General features: G+C 26.0%; 1 protein-coding gene across 2 annotated transcripts in view; it reads left to right on the top strand.

The window, feature by feature from the left end:
* LOC107436269 (gamma-tubulin complex component 5) overlaps positions 1–15714 on the top strand; it is a 44471-nt gene extending 28757 nt beyond the window's left edge. For both annotated transcript variants that reach the window (XM_043053703.2, XM_071177549.1), the window contains exons 13-22: positions 246–510; positions 2070–2232; positions 3678–3740; positions 4240–4328; positions 6899–6983; positions 7672–7792; positions 10771–10919; positions 11239–11453; positions 13879–13979; positions 15124–15714. In XM_043053703.2, the coding sequence (XP_042909637.1) occupies positions 246–510; positions 2070–2232; positions 3678–3740; positions 4240–4328; positions 6899–6983; positions 7672–7792; positions 10771–10919; positions 11239–11453; positions 13879–13979; positions 15124–15197 (1325 nt within the window). In that variant the 3' untranslated portion in view covers positions 15198–15714. The remainder of the gene's footprint in view (positions 1–245; positions 511–2069; positions 2233–3677; positions 3741–4239; positions 4329–6898; positions 6984–7671; positions 7793–10770; positions 10920–11238; positions 11454–13878; positions 13980–15123) is intronic.
* Positions 15715–18287: the final 2573 nt, after the last annotated feature.

Here is an 18287-nt window from a genome sequence, read left to right as displayed (position 1 = left end):
GATATTGTTTAATCAAATTGTGTAATAATGTCGCAAAAAGATATTAAGGATATATTTTTTCACCAACTTAATCTGAAATTTGATATTGTTTTAATTTTTTTCTTGAAGAATTGTATCTTAAATTTATTTTAAGGTTGATAATGTCTTCACTTTGTTTAATCACATTTGATATTTTAGAAACATTACAGTAATTTTTTGTTCTTTTCAAAAAAGTCAAATTTTACATTAGTTCAATTTTTCATTAGGTGAATTGTACTTGAAATTTATCCAGATTTTACAAAGGCTGTTATCTCCAAAGCGTGGTTCAGAAAGATCGTTGAAGAGAGTTGAGCAGAAAGAAATTGAGTCAGACATGACTCCTCAGGAAGATCCTATGCTAACTCAGCAACTTTTCCCTTTTTGTAGTGAGACAGCAAAATTCTTCCAGCCTGATGTTAATCCAGTGTATAAACCTGTTTCCCAAAAACCAGTTAAAAGTTTATTTACATGGCAGCAAGAGTTAATTGAAAAGTAACTAGAACTATTTTATTATTATTTCTTAGTGTGAGTTATGCATTGTATTCTTATTGTATTAGTTATATATTTTATTCTTGATGTATTAGTTATGGTATGACTTTTATACTATAAATAACACATGATATTCTCTATAAAAGAGCAAATTTTTTTATTAAATTCTGTGTAAGCTTTGTTTAGCAACAAAAAAATGCTATATTAAAACATACAGTACAATGAATTCTTATTGTATTAGTTTCGGTGTTTTCTTGCATGACTCGTGATAACAAAAGACCAAAATTTATTTATTTAGCATATATTTTTGTTAAATACTAAGTGAACTTTGTTTATCAACGACTAGTGAATGGGAACACTTAAAAATACAAAAATAAATAAATAAATAAATTCCTCCCCAAACGTAATAGCTAAGTTTATGCCTCCTTAACAGAAATAAAAATAAATTAAATATATTAAAAAAAAGTGAAGAAAATTGAGGTTACTATGATAGAAAAACTAAACTGGAAAAATGTATTCAAAAGGGTGTATCAATTATCAAGAGAACGGGGTTATATAAATCTTATTATAGTAGCAATCAATTGTTTTGTATAGGATCTTCCATTGTGAATGATAAATAGGACAAAACCAATTTGGATATGGCTAAATGATTAGTGCAAAATATCATTCAATTAAAATAATGCATTATTACAATTTGCAATTAATATTGTATATAAAAAATGTAGGCTGAAAAAAACATAATATATTTACTGCAAAAAATCTATTAAGCAAAAGAAATATTCATAAACTCATTTATTTACTTATTATTTAAAAATTTTGATTTGCATAATTTTCAACATCTGCTTTTTTTTAAATTCAGTTAATTTTTGTGAAAAACGTCCCTTACTTATCGATTTAAAACTATGAAATGCTTCTGTAAATGTTGGAATCAGGACTGGATTAATTTGGTTTTCTTTAATCTATTCCATTTCTTTTTTCTAAAAATATTTATTGAATAGAAAACAAACCTCTTATCACAATTCAGTCATAATCTAGCCACGTTTAATCCTTCTCCAGCTACTGAAACAACTCTTCATATTTATGTACCTCCAATATTATAATTAGAACACAACATTTTCCTCTTAAAAACATAATGGCGTGATTTTTAAGAGGTTACTAATGTTATGAACAATTGAAGCACGATTCTGCTAGTTTTAAAAATGATTTAAACTTGTATTATACATGAATAGCAAAGTATATACTTGTATTATACTTTGAATAGCATTTGTGATGGAACTTAAAAAAGAAGATGATTCTTGCGGGTAAACTAAAAATGTGAGAATGATGAATCTATATATTATTTTGTATTTGATAATGTAGAATCTTAAAAAGTAAGAAAGCCAACTATACATCGGCTACCTTTTTCTAAATGTACAAATCTTTATGTGATAAATCTTTAATGTAAAAAATCTTTATGTGTGACAAATTTATGTTATACTATTTGTGGTAATATTATCTTTTCTATGCATATTATTGTATGTGTTACAGGCTATGTTTAACTTAGATTTTATTAACCCTTTTAGAGTAATTGAAAGCCTGAATTCACATAGCTTAAAGCCTGTAACACTGAGTATTACAAAAGCTCTAAGACTTTGTATGGTTCATTCTTATAACCCCATCTGTAAAAGATTGATAAAAGCCTTTAAAGAAGATTTCGAAATTATCAAGCACATGACGGTGATGAGGGTAAGTAAATGGGTTTTCTCACATAAATAAAGAAATACTTATTCTAAAAGAAATATGTTAATAAGTTTAACTTTTAAATTTTGCACAATTTACAAACTATTGAGGTAAAATAATTTGTAACCCTAAAAGTATCTTGATGTTGTTTTATTTTATTCAAATGCAAAATTTAAAAATGGTACCAAAAATATTCCATTAACAGAATTGTTTGCTTTGAGTAAAGTAGTATGCTAGAGAGTTGTTTTTTAATTGTCTCTAGGTAGTATTAATGCGGGAGTGCCTATGTGTATCTTATTTTATTCAACTATAAAATTTAAAAGTTAAAGAACAATTTAAAATCTTTCATTAACAAAATTGGGAGTGTTTTTTTGTCTTAGGGATTCTTCCTATGTTTACTTTACCATAGAAATGATTTTGTATGTTGTTGGGTCATGATTACCTCCTGTATCCTTTCAATGGAATCAGCAAAACAAATCGTGTGTGGGAGGGACTGGTTCAATTATTTGACAGCAGCTTGTTATTTGCTCCAATGAGGATGCTTTTCCATTTGATATTTCGCATTTATGTTGGGCATCAAGAAACAGGGTGGCTGCAGAACAAGGAAAAGTAAGGAAATTTTATCAATCTAAGAAAAATCATGGAAATATCAAGCACAAGTTAGTCACACAGAAGGGAGAACAGGGAAAAATCAGAGAATTAGATCAATTTGAAAGAAATCTAGAAAATGTCAGGGAGGATTGTTTAACTAAAGCACCCCTAATAACCGATGAAATTTAATTTATATGAGCTTTGAAGTACCCAAAAATCTGATTTTTTCAAAAAAAAAAAAAAAAAAAAAAAAAAATAAGGGCTATTGACTCTTAAATGCTTAATGCTCTTTAAAATGCTGCCTGTAAGCTTTCCTTCTTCAAGTGTCATTAGAAATAACAACTGTTGTTTAAGTGGTTTTAGTTTTCCTAACTATTTATTCAGCTATAAAATTTAAGAATACATTTTCCATTTTTAAAATGTTCCATTTAACAAATATTGCTTGCTCAAAATGCATAAAAGAATTGCTTGTTAAGTAAGTCTATGGGGTATTAGTGTTTAGTGTGTGTAGGTGTGTCTTATTTTGTTTAATTATGAAAGTTAAGAATTAAAAAACAATTCCAATTACGTTTCTTTGCCAAATATTTTTGTTGAAGACATAACTGAAAGAATCGCTTTCATTATTTTTTGCTAATTGAAGTCTTATTTTTTTACAAAATTCCAAGCATCAAGATAATTTTTTTTTCTTACAAATTATCATACAACTTTAATTTGTAAATTATGCAAAAAATTTTAAGTTTTTTCCTTGGAAAATTGGCTTGCAATTTTTTTTTATAATCAATTGAGGGAAACAACCTTAAAATTTATTATCTAGTATTTATAATTAATGTATTTAAATGTCATTTCTGTTTTATTTTCAGAAATATTTTCTTATGGAATCTGGTGATGTTATGTATAACTTTTATTCTGAGATATTCTGGAAGGTAATTTTTATTCCTTTACTTATATTCCATTTTATTTACTAAAAGCTATGAAAATATTGTTTATAAGGAATGTTAATATAATATAGTTAATATAAATGTAGCTTGTCCTTGTGACAGTTTATTAGTTGCTGCTCCATAATTTATTTCTTCAAATTTCAAACTACTAAACTGAAAAAATTTACAGATAAGAAATTTATTGTTTTTTACATTCTGAAATTAATTAATGAATGTAGTTTTTTTGTAAACACATTTAGCATGTTTAGACTATCTTTTATTAGGTACTTATTCAGATGAGGATTAAAGTTAAATATTTATTTTTGTCTCTTATCGGCCAAATTACTTTTTAATTTTGTAACAGTAAAACAAACAGTAATTTGCAAAGGTATTTTATCAAATATAGTGACATGTTTTATATTTATTATAAAACTATATGTTTATTTTTGTATATGTTTCTATTTCTTCTTTTGAATTAACTTGTTATTTTTACTATTTTTTTTAGATTTTCAAAAATCAAAATTGGCAAGATATTGCTTCATTGTGCAGTGCCCTTGAAAATGCTATTTTGGAAAATAAAGACAACTGCAAAAAGTAAAATAGTTTTAATTCAACTGTTATTTAAAAGTTTTTTTTAGATTTTATGTCTTAGTTTTTTTGCATGGTTCATATTTTTAAATGTATTTCTGTGTGAAATGTAAGTTTTAATTTCTGTTTTTGTCTTTGAAATTATACAAGCTAGTAATTTTTGAAACCCTGTTTTTCTATTGATATTTCTATTGCTGAACTTTTTTTATTGTTGTTTTCCCTAATGTTTCTAAAGTTATATTTTAGTTATATGTGTAAAAGATACTTTCTGTCATTGTATCAATGTGTAGCTAAAGCAGCAGAGTACCGTATTTTTCGGTGAAAGCGCCGCTTCGTCGTAAGCGGCGCACATCGATAAAATTGAAATTTTTAAAAAAAAAGTTATTGTAAGCGCCGCAATGGCGCTAAACCGNATTACAATAATGTGTTTAGCATAAAAGAATGGGACTGGTGTTTTGTTAATTAAGTAGAAAAAACACAATAATTTCAAAACAAAACATATAAAATATAAAAATATAGAAAAGGTTGTGAGAGAAGGAGATGTATATTTCTTGTGATAAATTATTTAAAAATATATTTCCTTAATTAAATTGCCAAGTTATAAAATATAAGATTAAAGCATAATCAAAGGTAGTGGAAATTTTTTTAAAGGTATGTTCATTCTGAATTAAGAACTGATCTGATTGGTTTGTTTTAGTTAGATATGCTCTTGGCTTCAACTTTATTAAACTGGATAACTCACAAACTGTATTTATCGAAATTCGTAATTTAAGCGTAACTTTTAATCCTATGATTTTTTAATTGGATTTTTTAAAACTACTTTCACTGAAAATTTACCTGGATATGGTTGTCAGAGATTCGCTCAAATTAAATTTGCACGTGACAATGTCTAGATAACTCAAAATTTTTACAAATTCCATTGTATTCAATTTCTTAATATTCTATATAATATTTTTAATTCAATGATTTTATACATTTATTACACTTGAGGGATAATAACTGTTTTTAATCAAATTTGGGAAATGTTGGTCATTATCTTTTAGATAAAATAAATATTTCTACAAGTTCTTTTAATTTGACCAAAAATAGCATTTATGTATAATGTTTTTAGAATTATTAGAATTCCATGCACTTATTTTAATTATATTAAAGTAAAAGTTTTATCTTTTATTGTTTAGTTGAATTAAGTAGATTTTATCTTTTTCATTATAATTAAATTCAAATAATTTATTTTAGATAAAATTAATTAAAAATATTTTAAACCTTTTGTGAATTATCTTTTAATTTATTGTTTTCTTCATCGAAACTATTTTTATCTATTTCAAATTATTAATTTTAAGAATTGAAAATATTTCTTATTGTTAGTTTTTGAGTTCTTTTTATTTTTTTTCTTCAATTTATTATTTTCGTTATTTCATCGTATTAAGGGTTGTATGTACTTTGCAGTTTATACAAATTCTTTAAAACTTTTCTTAATTTTTCAATTTTAATTATGTAGATATAAAATGAGGAAAGAGTGCATTGAAACCTTTTAAAAACTAATAAGCGATTACAAAGAAAGCATTTCGTGTTTTTCACATTTTGGACATGTCTGTAATTTCTTTTCTGTTTTTTTTAAGGTTTTTATAACAGTATCTTCTCGTTAGTAGTCACAAAAATGGCAATACAAGTAAAGGTCTAGTGTTAAAATTTTTTTAAGCTGAAAATATTATTCCAACTCAATTTTAAATTTTTTTTACATTAAGGATTATTTTGTGATAAGAAAATGGGTGTTACTATTTAAGAATTTCGCCACTGAAACTGTAATCGTGAGAACCAATCATTTTTAACACCATTCTCGAGTGCATAGATAATAGTAGCTATGTACAAAATTTTATTACTGTCACCCAAACGGTGTGCTCTCCATAGATACATATGTCAGCAAAGTTACTTTTTAATCACCCTGTAGGAATGTATGTATATTAATATGTAATAGAATTGTAAAATTGTATGTAATATTAAAAGCTGTAACAAATCTTTTTTATATTATTTCTTAATCTAAATTCAAGATTTAAAACGAAGTCTGTTTCCATAACTAGTGTTTGTACACATAGAAATTGTATCACATGACTAAAAAGCCATGCTCAGAGAATATTCCATACTTTTAACATTTCTTGTTTCTCTGACGCTGACTTTTAGCACTGAAATACTTCTTAGCCAGCCCTTGTTTATTTTCAATATTTGTAACTGCATTTTTATAGTATTTTTCGTTTCATGTTTTCTCTAATAAAAATGCCTTTAATAGCCTCTATCATTTCTTCACAGCAATAATAAAAGCAGCACGATGCTTATTATTACGAAAAACTGCTTATTATTACTAGATTAAGAAAAATGCTATGCCGAATGATTCTATGTTTGGGGAAAAACAGATAATCTCTTCTTCAAATCAAGGTCATATAATGTCTTCAACACTTTTGAAACACAAGATTTAAAAGATGAAACTTACCTATCAGCCTTAAATATTTGTTTGGTATAAATTTATGCATATTATATGCACATGTATCATAACATTATATTTTATTTATATATTTTTTCAGACTTGACATACTTTTAATAGATGCTCCTGATAGAATTCCTCAGCATTCTCTAAGCCACCTTAGCCTGTTGAAACTTTCTTACAATGTAATTTTTCTTTTATCATCTTTCCTTTAATGAATGACTTCATTGTTTTCAAGAATTGAATTTATTAACAAGCATTTATCATTTATCTTAGGATACGTATCTTAGTATAATTAAATTTATTTATACAAGTATTAACAATTTATCGTAGGATATGTGATTTTAAGAGAACTTGAATATAAATTTAGTCATATTCTACTTTCATTGAAAAATCCTTAAAATCAAAAGCTCATTTTTAATTTGAAGCAATATAGAACTTTTATTATTAAAAAATTTTTTAACTTGATTAAATATTTTTAATCCTGTTTATTCATTTAAAAAAATGATTATTAGTTTTTTATTAATAAAAAAAATTCCTTTTTTCTTTCTTTTTTTTGAATTTATTAAATATAAAAAGAAAGTTACCAAAAAACCTGCATTTCAAGTATTTTAAAATTTAACTTTCTTATAAAGTTTAAAATATTCAGTTCTTTCTTAAAATATTCAGTTTTTTTTAAATCAATCCAACTGTGTTCAAATTGTTTCCAATTTTGTAAAATGATTTTTAAAGTAATAATTGCTCTACACATATATATTCTTTAATACTAGTGACAGAAAGTTTCAGAAAAGATTTTATACTACATATTTTGTTACCTACGATAATTTAATTTCAAATTCTGTTGATATTATTAGATTTATTTTTCAATTTCAGGTTAAATGGCCCATAACAATGATATTGGGAAGTAGTGTTCAGGCAGAATATAATCAAATATTTAACTTCTTGCTTCAAATTAAATGTGCCAAATTTTTGTTAGATAACTTATATTCATTAAGTAAGTTGATGTTTTTTTAAGTTAATTTTTGCTTTGCTCAAATGTATATTCTTTGCTTACTTTTCCATTTTGTTTTTGTCTGTGTTAAACCTTTGTTGAAAATTTTATGAATTTTTTTCTCTTTTAACACCAATTCTGTTATGTACAGTGTTTGTATTTTTATGCATAGCAGGCAAAAAAAGAAGAAAAAACTGAAAAACTCTTGATTTTTAAATTTTTAACTACATAACGCTAACTGACAAAATACAAAGCCTATTAGAACCTTCCAGAAAGTTTCTGACTGCTACCATTCAAATTCAAAATTTTGTCATATTTAAAATTATTTTAAAATTTTTATTTCTAAAACTCTTTAAATTACCTACAAAAATCACAATTGAAAGCCCCGATTTGACTACTAATCTTATAAGGCTTTGAGTGTTAACAAATTAGTATAAAATAAATTGATGTTATTAGAAAAAAGAATTTTTAGACAGAGGTGAATTGCTGTATCTGTATTTTATTCAATACATATCACCTAGTTTCATCTCATTATTGCAAGCTATGCTAGCTTACATTCGTGGTTAGGTACAGGATTATTCTGATTCTGAAAAAAATCCTTTAAATATTTGTAAGTATCTTGAAAATTGGCATTTAAAATTTTTTAAAATTTATTTGCCACAAAATCTTTGATGGATCCTGTTAATTTTTTTAAAAATTAAGTAAAAAAATGTTTTTTCTCCAGTTAAATAATTCCTTCCTTATTTGGACCAAAAGCCATGAAGCAGATTCATTTTAGTGAGAAAAGGTTGGCAAATTAGTGTTTTTTTGGTTCCACCATTGTTTTACATGAGTTAACGTATAAATAAGTGAAATTAAATTTAAAATATGAATGGAGTAATTGCTTCATGAGCAATATCACAGACTGCCACCCTCTAGATTGCTTGATGTTGAATTCTAAATATTGGTATAACGAATTTTCGTTATTCCATGGGGATTATTTCGGCCCCTTGAAATTCGGTAAAATGGAATTCAACTGTATTTTCATTTGACTATGAAGCATTCAATGTTAATTCACTACTGTGTTCCTTTGCAATACCTTACTTACTGTAATACCTTCTTACTGTAATACCTTTGATCAAATTAAACTACATTTTTCAAGATAAAACGTGAAAGAATCTGAACAGCATTTGCCCTATAATGAATGAATTTTTGAGTAATAAGTTATCTTCATAACTTGGGGGGGGGTTATAATATATTCTAAATAATTACTTTTAATTAAATTATGAAATTTGACAAAAAAGCACCTATGAAAACTTCTTTAAATGCTGGTTTGGTTTAGCATTTAATTAATTTTATGTTACTCATATTATTAGTTTATTTACTTATTGTGGAAGAACTCTAATGCTAATTATATGAATGTAAAAAATTTTGCAAAAATGGACGCATTTATAAAACTCATTGCTCACTATATTATAAATAATTTGATTTATTACAGACTATAATAACTGTTTGTTGCTTTTTTCCATATATATTTTTAATTATAGATTTATTTAGATTTTTAAATTACAGTGTACAGTTTTTTTTGCATATTTTTATTCGCAATTTTGATACTTTTTTTAAAAGTAAATTGGATCATTGGTTTGCCATATGGCATTGGTCTATTGAAAGAATGTGGTTTGGTATTTGATTTTTTTTTTAAAACCATTTGCAAGTTGAGAACTTACTTGCATGAGATGCCTCTGCCATTTCTGTTTAAAAAAAGTCAGTAATTTTTCAATAATGTCACTTATGACGACAATGATTTTACAAAAATGAGAACTTAAGACGACAATCATTTTACAAAAATGTCACTTACAATGACAATCATTGCACCGAGTCTGTTAAAATCTAGAAAATTTTCATTTAATTATGAAGCGTAATTTGATAATTCTAAATGGGTGCTTATTTTTGATTTTCGTTTTTTAAAAGCCCTTAAAGGTGCTTTTTTCATTGGAAATTTTTAAATAGTGCTTAATTTTCCCTTTTCTAAATGAGATTTTTTTCTTTGCCGTGTCAATTTTCGCCACGTATCATGCAAAACCGTGTTTTTCACATTGTTCTATTCAACGTTTTCACAATTCATTCAACCACAATCTCTTTTGGCATACCTTCAGTACGCAGCGTATGAAAGCACCAATCATTTTGCATGTTTGATTAAATGCTTGCAAGTCCGCATGTGTGCCTACTGAGCTGGGTTCTTTGAGATTCTTGCACTCTCATGTTCAACATGGGTGCAAGTCTTCCGTCCCCAGTACGGATTTCCATCTTTCGAAAATGTCCGCGGACGGAAACAAGACTGACTCGAAGACGGAAATCGGAAATTTCTTTTTCTGTCCTTAAAAATGTTTTTTAGGTCTACGTTATTGGTCTACTTTCTTATGTCCTGTTGTTATTTTATCAAAAGACAGATGAATAAGTATTTTTTGTACAGTATTTAAACTTGATATATTATGGTAAAGCTTTCTTAAATAGTTTGCATATGTTGAGGGGGTATTGTGTATGTTAGGTATTTCAGTCAAAAATTTTCAGTCTTGGCCTTTTTTCCAACTTGCACCCATGATGTGCAATTCTGCTGCATTTTGCAAGATGTTCTCGATTTCAGGCTTCATTTCCACCGTCTAATATTAAACTAAAAACTATGTTAATCATTTTACAATGGCTAATATAATCCAGAAAAGTGTTCTTTGTTGGAAACTAGTTATTTTATCATGATCATGTAAAGTATTTGAAATTTATTTTGCATTTTGTTAATGCATATAGTGCTTAAAAATATTTTTTGAGTGCTTAAAAAGTACTTAAGTGCTTATTTTTTGTTGAGAGATTTGGCTACGCACCCTGGGTAAGTAAGTTAATGCAGAAGCTATTGTATTGTTATTTTTGTTTGTCATATTTACATTTAATTTGTGTTTAAAGTTTTTTTTCTTTTGTGTGTTCACCAATATTTATATATTTTTTTCAAGGTCTGAGTGGACCAGAAAAGATGACTCGATTGATGAAAGCATTTTTAAGGAGTACTCTCCCTAGAGAACAAAAGATGCATGGAATGCACATAATAAGGATGAAACTGATGTTCTTTGTCAATGGTTTACATAACTACATTATGACTGGGGTAAAATGATTGTTATTTAATTAAACATTTTTGTTATTTTTTATAATAACTATCAAGTTAAAATGTAGAAAATTTTGTAAAATAATTAAATAAAGATTTCTTTAATGAGAACCATTTGATTTTTTTTTAAATCCAAATTTTTTTTTAAAATTTGTTGAATAACAAAAATAAATTAATATTATAATTATTGAATTTTTTTCCTTTCGCAATTTTTTTTTTTAATTTAATTTTTTCTTTTTTCTTTTGTTTCACATACTAACAAATATTTAATGGGAAATTAAGTTGTATTAGTTTTAAAAATAGTTCTATTTAAATATAGATTCTTCATAGTTCAGGAATTGAACTACACAATGCTCTGCAGCGATCTGAAAGTCTTGAAGAAATGATTCAGATTCACAAAAGACACTTTAAAACACTCATTGAAAGATGTCTTTTAACACGTCGAATTGCATACATCAAGGATCACATATTTGAAGTTTTAAACCTCTGTTACGTTTTCCAACAACTTTGGTTAAAAGGAGTAGATAATGTGAAGTAAGTAATTTTTAAATTCATATTTTTCTAATCTATCTATATAAAAGACAAATTGTTGAATAATGCACAAATAATGCCACATAAACAGACATTAGTTGTGATTCATTTGCGTTGTTTAGTTTTTTTCCTATACTGAGAGATACTGATCTGTGGTTAAAAGGAGGTTTTCACTTATCTTGAGGATTGAGAATTCCGTAGCAACCAGAGCTCAATCTCATAATTTTTGCAGGCTGTCCATGTTGGTCTTCAAAATCCATTATTCATTAAAAAAATGATAGCAACATTATATCAAAACTTTTATTTTTAACTATAAACTAAAGTATACAGTATAATTGACCAAAAGTAGTAGGTATTATTAACAGGAAAATATTAAGTATTGTGGGGTAAATTCAGAGCATTATTATAAAACTATTATCAAATTTATTAAGTATTACCATACTATCAGCAATGGCATGCCCATTTAACATCTATTTTAAAATAATGTATAATGTAATGTATAATACATTTTTTTAATTTCCAATGCATAGCAATTGAATTAAGCTCTTTTTTTCTATTAATAAAAATGACCATAACAGGGGGGTATGCACGTGCTTTATTTAATAAATTCTTATTTTTGCAATTAAATTCAATATTATTTAGGCCACAGTAATATTAGGTATAATATTCTATTATATTAGATCAAGCATAATAATATTTTTTTGCCTTATTTAAAATGCTGAATCTCTATTCTTAGCACAAAGTTTGCCCTTTCTTCAGTATTATGTCTCACATTTAAACACTAACTGTTATTATACTTTCTGTTTGTACAAATATGCAGGCATGGTAACAGCACCAAAAAGGGTGATAGCAAACTTGCAATAAACGTAAAAAAAATTAAAAAATTCTTCATTGGGTTTAAATTAAATAGGATTTATTAAAAAACGCCACCTGACTGTTATTTAACCTTGATTAGAAATTTTTTTCTTTTTTATTACCTAAGTCTGTCTAATTACTATTTTGGAAGAAGGAAAATTGGAAAAATAAGAGTTCCTTAGGTTGTAATGAAGATCTTCATAGTGAAAAATTAAACTCTTATTGCATAAATTTGTTTTATTATTTTATGTTATTTTATTATCTTCTTCATAGTGAAAAATTAAACTCTTATTGCATAAATTTGTTTTACTATTTTATGTTATTTTATTATTATTTGTTATAGTGTATTTCAAAAAGTAAATTTAAATTGTGTTAGCAAAATGTTTTTATATTCAATAAATAATAATTTAAGCAAGTATAAGTCTTGGCAAAATTGGGAAGAGGAAGGAGGAAAATATGAAAATAAGGCTTCCTCAGGTTGTAATTAAGATCTTCTTCATAGTGAAAAATTAAACTTTTATTGCATAAATTTGTTTAGGAATTATTTTATGTTATTTTATTATTTTATTTTATTTTATTATTATTTGTTATAGTGTATTTCAAAAAATAAATTTAAATTATGTTAGCAAAATTTTTTTATATTCAATAAATAATAATTTAAGCAAGTATAAGTTTTTTCAAAATTGGGAAGAGGAGGGAGAAAATATTAAAATAAGGCTTCCTCAGGTTGTAATTAAGATCTTGATTAGGAAAATTGTAGCTTTTGGTATCAATATTAATGCATATATGCAACCTTTTTTTTAAATTTACACTCATTAATTTTTATTAAAAGATATCTAAGAAATATTTTAATTTGTATTATTAAAATGTATTTCAGAGCAATAAATTTAAATTATGCAAACAGAATGTATTTTCATTTATTAATAAATATACATTCTAAACCAAACAATAATATAATTGGCTGTACAAAAGTAGGGATTGGCTAAAAAGTTGGATGAAAAGTTCAAAACAAAACTTAGTAAGATTACCTAGTTCTTGATAACATTTGTGAATGATATAATGTGAATTGTCATTTTATTTGCCTGTTAAGGAACTCAAATATTTATAGATATGTGTATTCTTTAATCTATTAATTATCTTTTCCTTGTAGTCAGAAGTGTTCCTTTTTAACCCGTTTACTTCCAGTTTTTCTTTTAAAAAAATTAGGACTTTAGCAGATCAAATGAAGTAAAACTAGCAATATTCTTCCAAAATAAAAGAAAGAATTAACTATAACGGTTTTCTGGAGTTGATAAATGTGTCCGCTTGTCTCTTTAGATGGGATGCATATGTTCCTATAGTCTTAAAAAACATGTGTCCTGGTGGGGCCAAAAAGTTAACTCATTCGACAAAAGGTATATTTTTTTACATAAAATTGTTTTACCAATTTCAATAATTCAATTTAGAGAGAAAATAAATACATTTAAGAAATAAATTGATTAACAATTCCCATTGAACCTTAGATTTATATTTCTAAGAGTTGTTTTGTCATAGTTAAAGACTTCTGAATGCAACCATTTTTATTTCTTTTTAGTGTTGAAGATCTAAGGAACATAGAACAGAAATTTAGTAAAATAAACAACATTTTGACCTGTTGTTTGAATAAGCCTCTACGAAGAGGGACAAACTTAGACTGTGAGTATTTTTTGATGATTTTAAATTTTATAATTATTGATGACATTTGTGCAATTCAGACACATAGATTTTTAACTTCAAAGAAAGTTTTTGGAATTGTCTTCTTTAACCTTTTTTTATAACACAAGTGGAGAATAAAATCACCTAAAACCATATTTTTTTTTTAAGCAGTGAAGCTTAAAATTATTTCCTGGTAAGAGGATGATGCATTCCAGTTGCACTGAACTACAGACTATATCAATTCCTACTTCACTCTCTCCCACCTCAAATGAGTGGTCAGAATTTGGAAACAGCTTTTTTTCCACAGAAAATTATTTATTTTAAGCTTCTGAAATGCATTTTTTAAACTTTATTTTTAAGCGAATTCCAAAGATTCATTTGTTTTAGATTAACAAAGATTAACACAATTTGTTTTACTTATGAACAAAAATAATGATGTTATCAAATATGTTCAACAAATTAATTTATTGCTACGGATTCCGAGAGTAAAATAAAAATTTCTAAGGTTTTGGTTGTTTTAAAATTAACATGATTTAAAACTCCTTTTTATATGCAAATATTGAATTTTGATTTCGGTTTTGGTTTCTGAATATTTTCAACGTTCACTATTTCAATGAATTTTGTTACATTTTCCTGCATTTTAGGATTTTATACACTTTAACTAAAATGTAATGCATTTAAAAAATATATTTTCTTACATTTTTTTTTGTTGTTTCGTACTTGTACTTTTTACTTGTTATTTTTTATAATCAAAACTTTTTATTTTTTACTTCATTACTTTTGTTTTAAGTAGTTGTAGTTTTACTTGTCACTTTTTGAAGTAACCTTCCCATGTATGATGTAAATACTATACTTCAATTGTAAAAATATTCTTAAAATGAAGTGTAAAAATTAACTTTGAATTTGGTTTTAACCCTCCAGAGAATGAGAGGTTGTAATTTAACTATTCATTACCACAAGAAAAGACGATTTTCTATGCAGAAAAAGCTGCAGCTAAAAAGGCCATTTCTTTCTTTTTTTGTGCTGAATTGTCAGTGGTTGAATTATGTCAAGTAGTAGAAAAATATATTTCATTTCTTTAGTTTACATTCTTAATTTTTTTTTCACTTGGTAAAATATGAAATTAAGGTTATTTTCTTTTTAGTTGAAACTCTTGGACACATGATGCTATCTAGTTCTCATTCATTGCATTTCTTTGGTGAAGAAAACTGTTATTAATGTTAATGCTACTCCCAAGATGATGGTTTGTAGGAATTTGTTTTTGTCTTTCAGCTTTATAATGAGTTACAAGAATTGTTAATATTCAAAATACTTTGGTTTTCAAAATTTTTAATCGGTACCAAATAGCTTATATAACTACAAAAGTGTTTTGTAAATTTTATGTATATCTAATTAAACATTCAATTGTTATAAACACTTACAATTTTTGCGAAAATGTTTAATTTTGGTGACTTTCAAAAACTGAAATAATACTCCTTAAAACGTAAAAAAAGTTTAACATGTGCAATAAGTCCCCCCCCCCCCCTTAAGTGTGGCCTATAATTTATAAAATGTTTAAAATATTAATTCTACTTAAAAAAGTTTTTGTTCTCATTATAACAAAGCCTCCATTGTGTATATTGTACAAATTTATGTTAGAAAATTATGTTACAAAATTATGTTAGAAAAAACTATACAAGTAAATTATGTAAAGCACATATAAAAGTATTTAATAAAAGCTTCTTTCTGTGCATGATTTTGTTTTGTTTTTTCTACTTTTTAAACCATGTATTTTCTCTCTAGTAATACTCTATGAAGTATGAAACATTTGTTAGTTAATTTTAATTCTTCCAAATTTCTTAAGGAAAATGGAAATGTATTTTTCCTGTATGTTTATATTAAGAAACTACAATTAAGGTATCCACAATTTCTTAGTTTGGCTGATATTTAAACAGTATAAACTTATATCAATTTAAACATATGTTTGCTTGTGTAGTTTAAGTTAGAATACTGATTTAAATATTTTTTTCTCAAGCTTTTTAGTATCGCTGATGCTTTCTTTTTATACTGGGCACAGCTTGAAATGGTGTATTTAAGAAAATGGACATAGCTATATAAATAAATATATGTAGCCTTTAATTCTGTTTTTCAAACTTCATCCATGAAAATTGCTCTTTTTTTAAAAAAAAAAGTATACTATTGAACTATTGAATCTATATAAATGTGTGATGTCTATTTACCTAAATAATTTATTACTTTTTTTAAAATTAGTCTTTTTCGAAAAGATAATAAAAGTAATCAATTATTTACAATGGTTCAGGGCTTCCACCAGTCAAGGAAAACCTGTAATTGTCAGGGAATTTTATTTTAACTCCAAAAGTCAGGGAATAGTCAAGGAAAGTTTTTACAAATTCCTGGAAAATTCCAGTAGCATACATGGAAAATAACCAGTCTTAGAATTGTAAGTAACAGTAATCAGTTATTGAGATTCTTGTTAAATAATTATAGCATCTATTGCAATTATTTGTTGTAAAAAGTTCACATTTTAGTCAAATTTGCATGTTCAATCCATGATCAATGATTTTTTTATATCATAAATCTAATACTTTGCATTATGAATAAAAAAAATCAGTTTTCTGATGAAAAATTGCGTGGTATTGATAAAATATGGTCTGAATTTTCATTGAAATTTACCTGATATATATACCCGAAAAAGTCAGGAATTTTTTTTTCGGAAATTGAGTGGGAACCCTATGGGTCCTGTAAATTTATAATAGTGGTTTTAAATTAACGTTATATGAATTTAGAATTGTTTAAAACCCTTTTATAGTTTAGTGTTATGAATTTAAAGAGATATCTGAATAATTATGTCTGTAATATACTCAGAAACCGAAGTCAATGACTTTGCCCCTTAATGATTATGTTACATGTTTAAAAAGGCATGTCCATTGTAAATAATGTCCAAGTAATTAATGTTCATTGCAAATGTTTGATTTGATTTTGCAGTCAAAGTTGAAAAAATATTCCACTACGTTAGCATTTTTGACTTACGAATTATTGCGAAATCTCTTGTTTTCACTTTCGTAAATCTGATATTTTTTTGCATTTCACTTGAATTAACGCAGGCGCTCTAAGAGAGCGCATACGCAATCATTTAAAATCTTATGTAAGAGTACGGAAGCTAATGCAAATTTGTGAAATCTCCTTAGTTAAATTTTTTTTCACCCTGTTAGGAGAATGGTTATTCAACTAGTGAGGAAATAAAATGTAAAGTTATGTAAGAAATGAAGAGTCAAGTCAAATTTTAAAAATTATTTTATACAATTATAATTTAAGTTTATTGTACATTTTGTTATATTTATTAATTTACAATTTAAGTAATAAATACCCACCACACATGTAGTCAGAAATTATTTGAGCTTTGGCAACTTCAGCACCAACTTCAGTCTCAGCATTTATTATGCAGCTACAATACTTCAATAGGTATGATATTTAAGACAGCAGTTTTAAAAAACAACTTTTTAGTGAAATATATTAACGAATTGAGTTTTCTGAACTATGATGGAAATGGAGTTTACTTTTGCTTGAAAATTCCATTCTAATGATATATATTTTGCTCCATTTAAATTTTACTATAACTTCATACAATTTGCTTCATATGAATTTTATATAAATTAGCTCTCATAAGTGCCCTCTACTTTATCAAACGTCTTACTTAGTGAATCAATAATGATCCTAGTGATCATGCCTAGTGGCTTACATTCAGCAGTCTCATAAATTATCGGGATAAAGTGACACAAATTGTAGACAATTGAATTATTTAATTTCTTTTTGTTTTCCTGTATTATAAAATGCAGTAATAATGAAAAATATTGTATGAAAATTGTACAAAATGCCGTCATTGTCGAATATTACTTGTTAATACAATAACTAAATATATTTATATATTTATTTATCATCAATATACAGTTATTAAAGGTATATGTGTGTGTGTGTATGTATATATATATATANTAGTATATAGTTCTTTTTTCACAGAGTGAATGTCCATATTATTGTAATGAAATAAATTCAATAAGTAAAGGATTAAATGGTTAATCAAAATTTTAAAATACGTTGCATTGTACAGTTAGAAAATTATAATAAATGTTACAGGTTATTACTGCCTATTTAAAGTGAATAGGGAAATAAAGTCGGATTCAAATTTTGTGTATTAAAGGTGTTAAGCAAGCTGATTCGCTTTCGAAATTAAGTTAAAAATTAGTTTATTAAAGGAGACAAATTAATTGCTTAGCATCCTCAACCGTTATCCTAATTAGTTTATTAATG

Source organism: Parasteatoda tepidariorum, chromosome 1 (genome assembly GCF_043381705.1).
Source record: "Parasteatoda tepidariorum isolate YZ-2023 chromosome 1, CAS_Ptep_4.0, whole genome shotgun sequence".
Lineage (NCBI taxonomy): Eukaryota > Metazoa > Arthropoda > Arachnida > Araneae > Theridiidae > Parasteatoda > Parasteatoda tepidariorum.
Note: the sequence above shows the minus strand (reverse complement) of the source record. Positions and strands in the feature narration are given on the sequence as shown.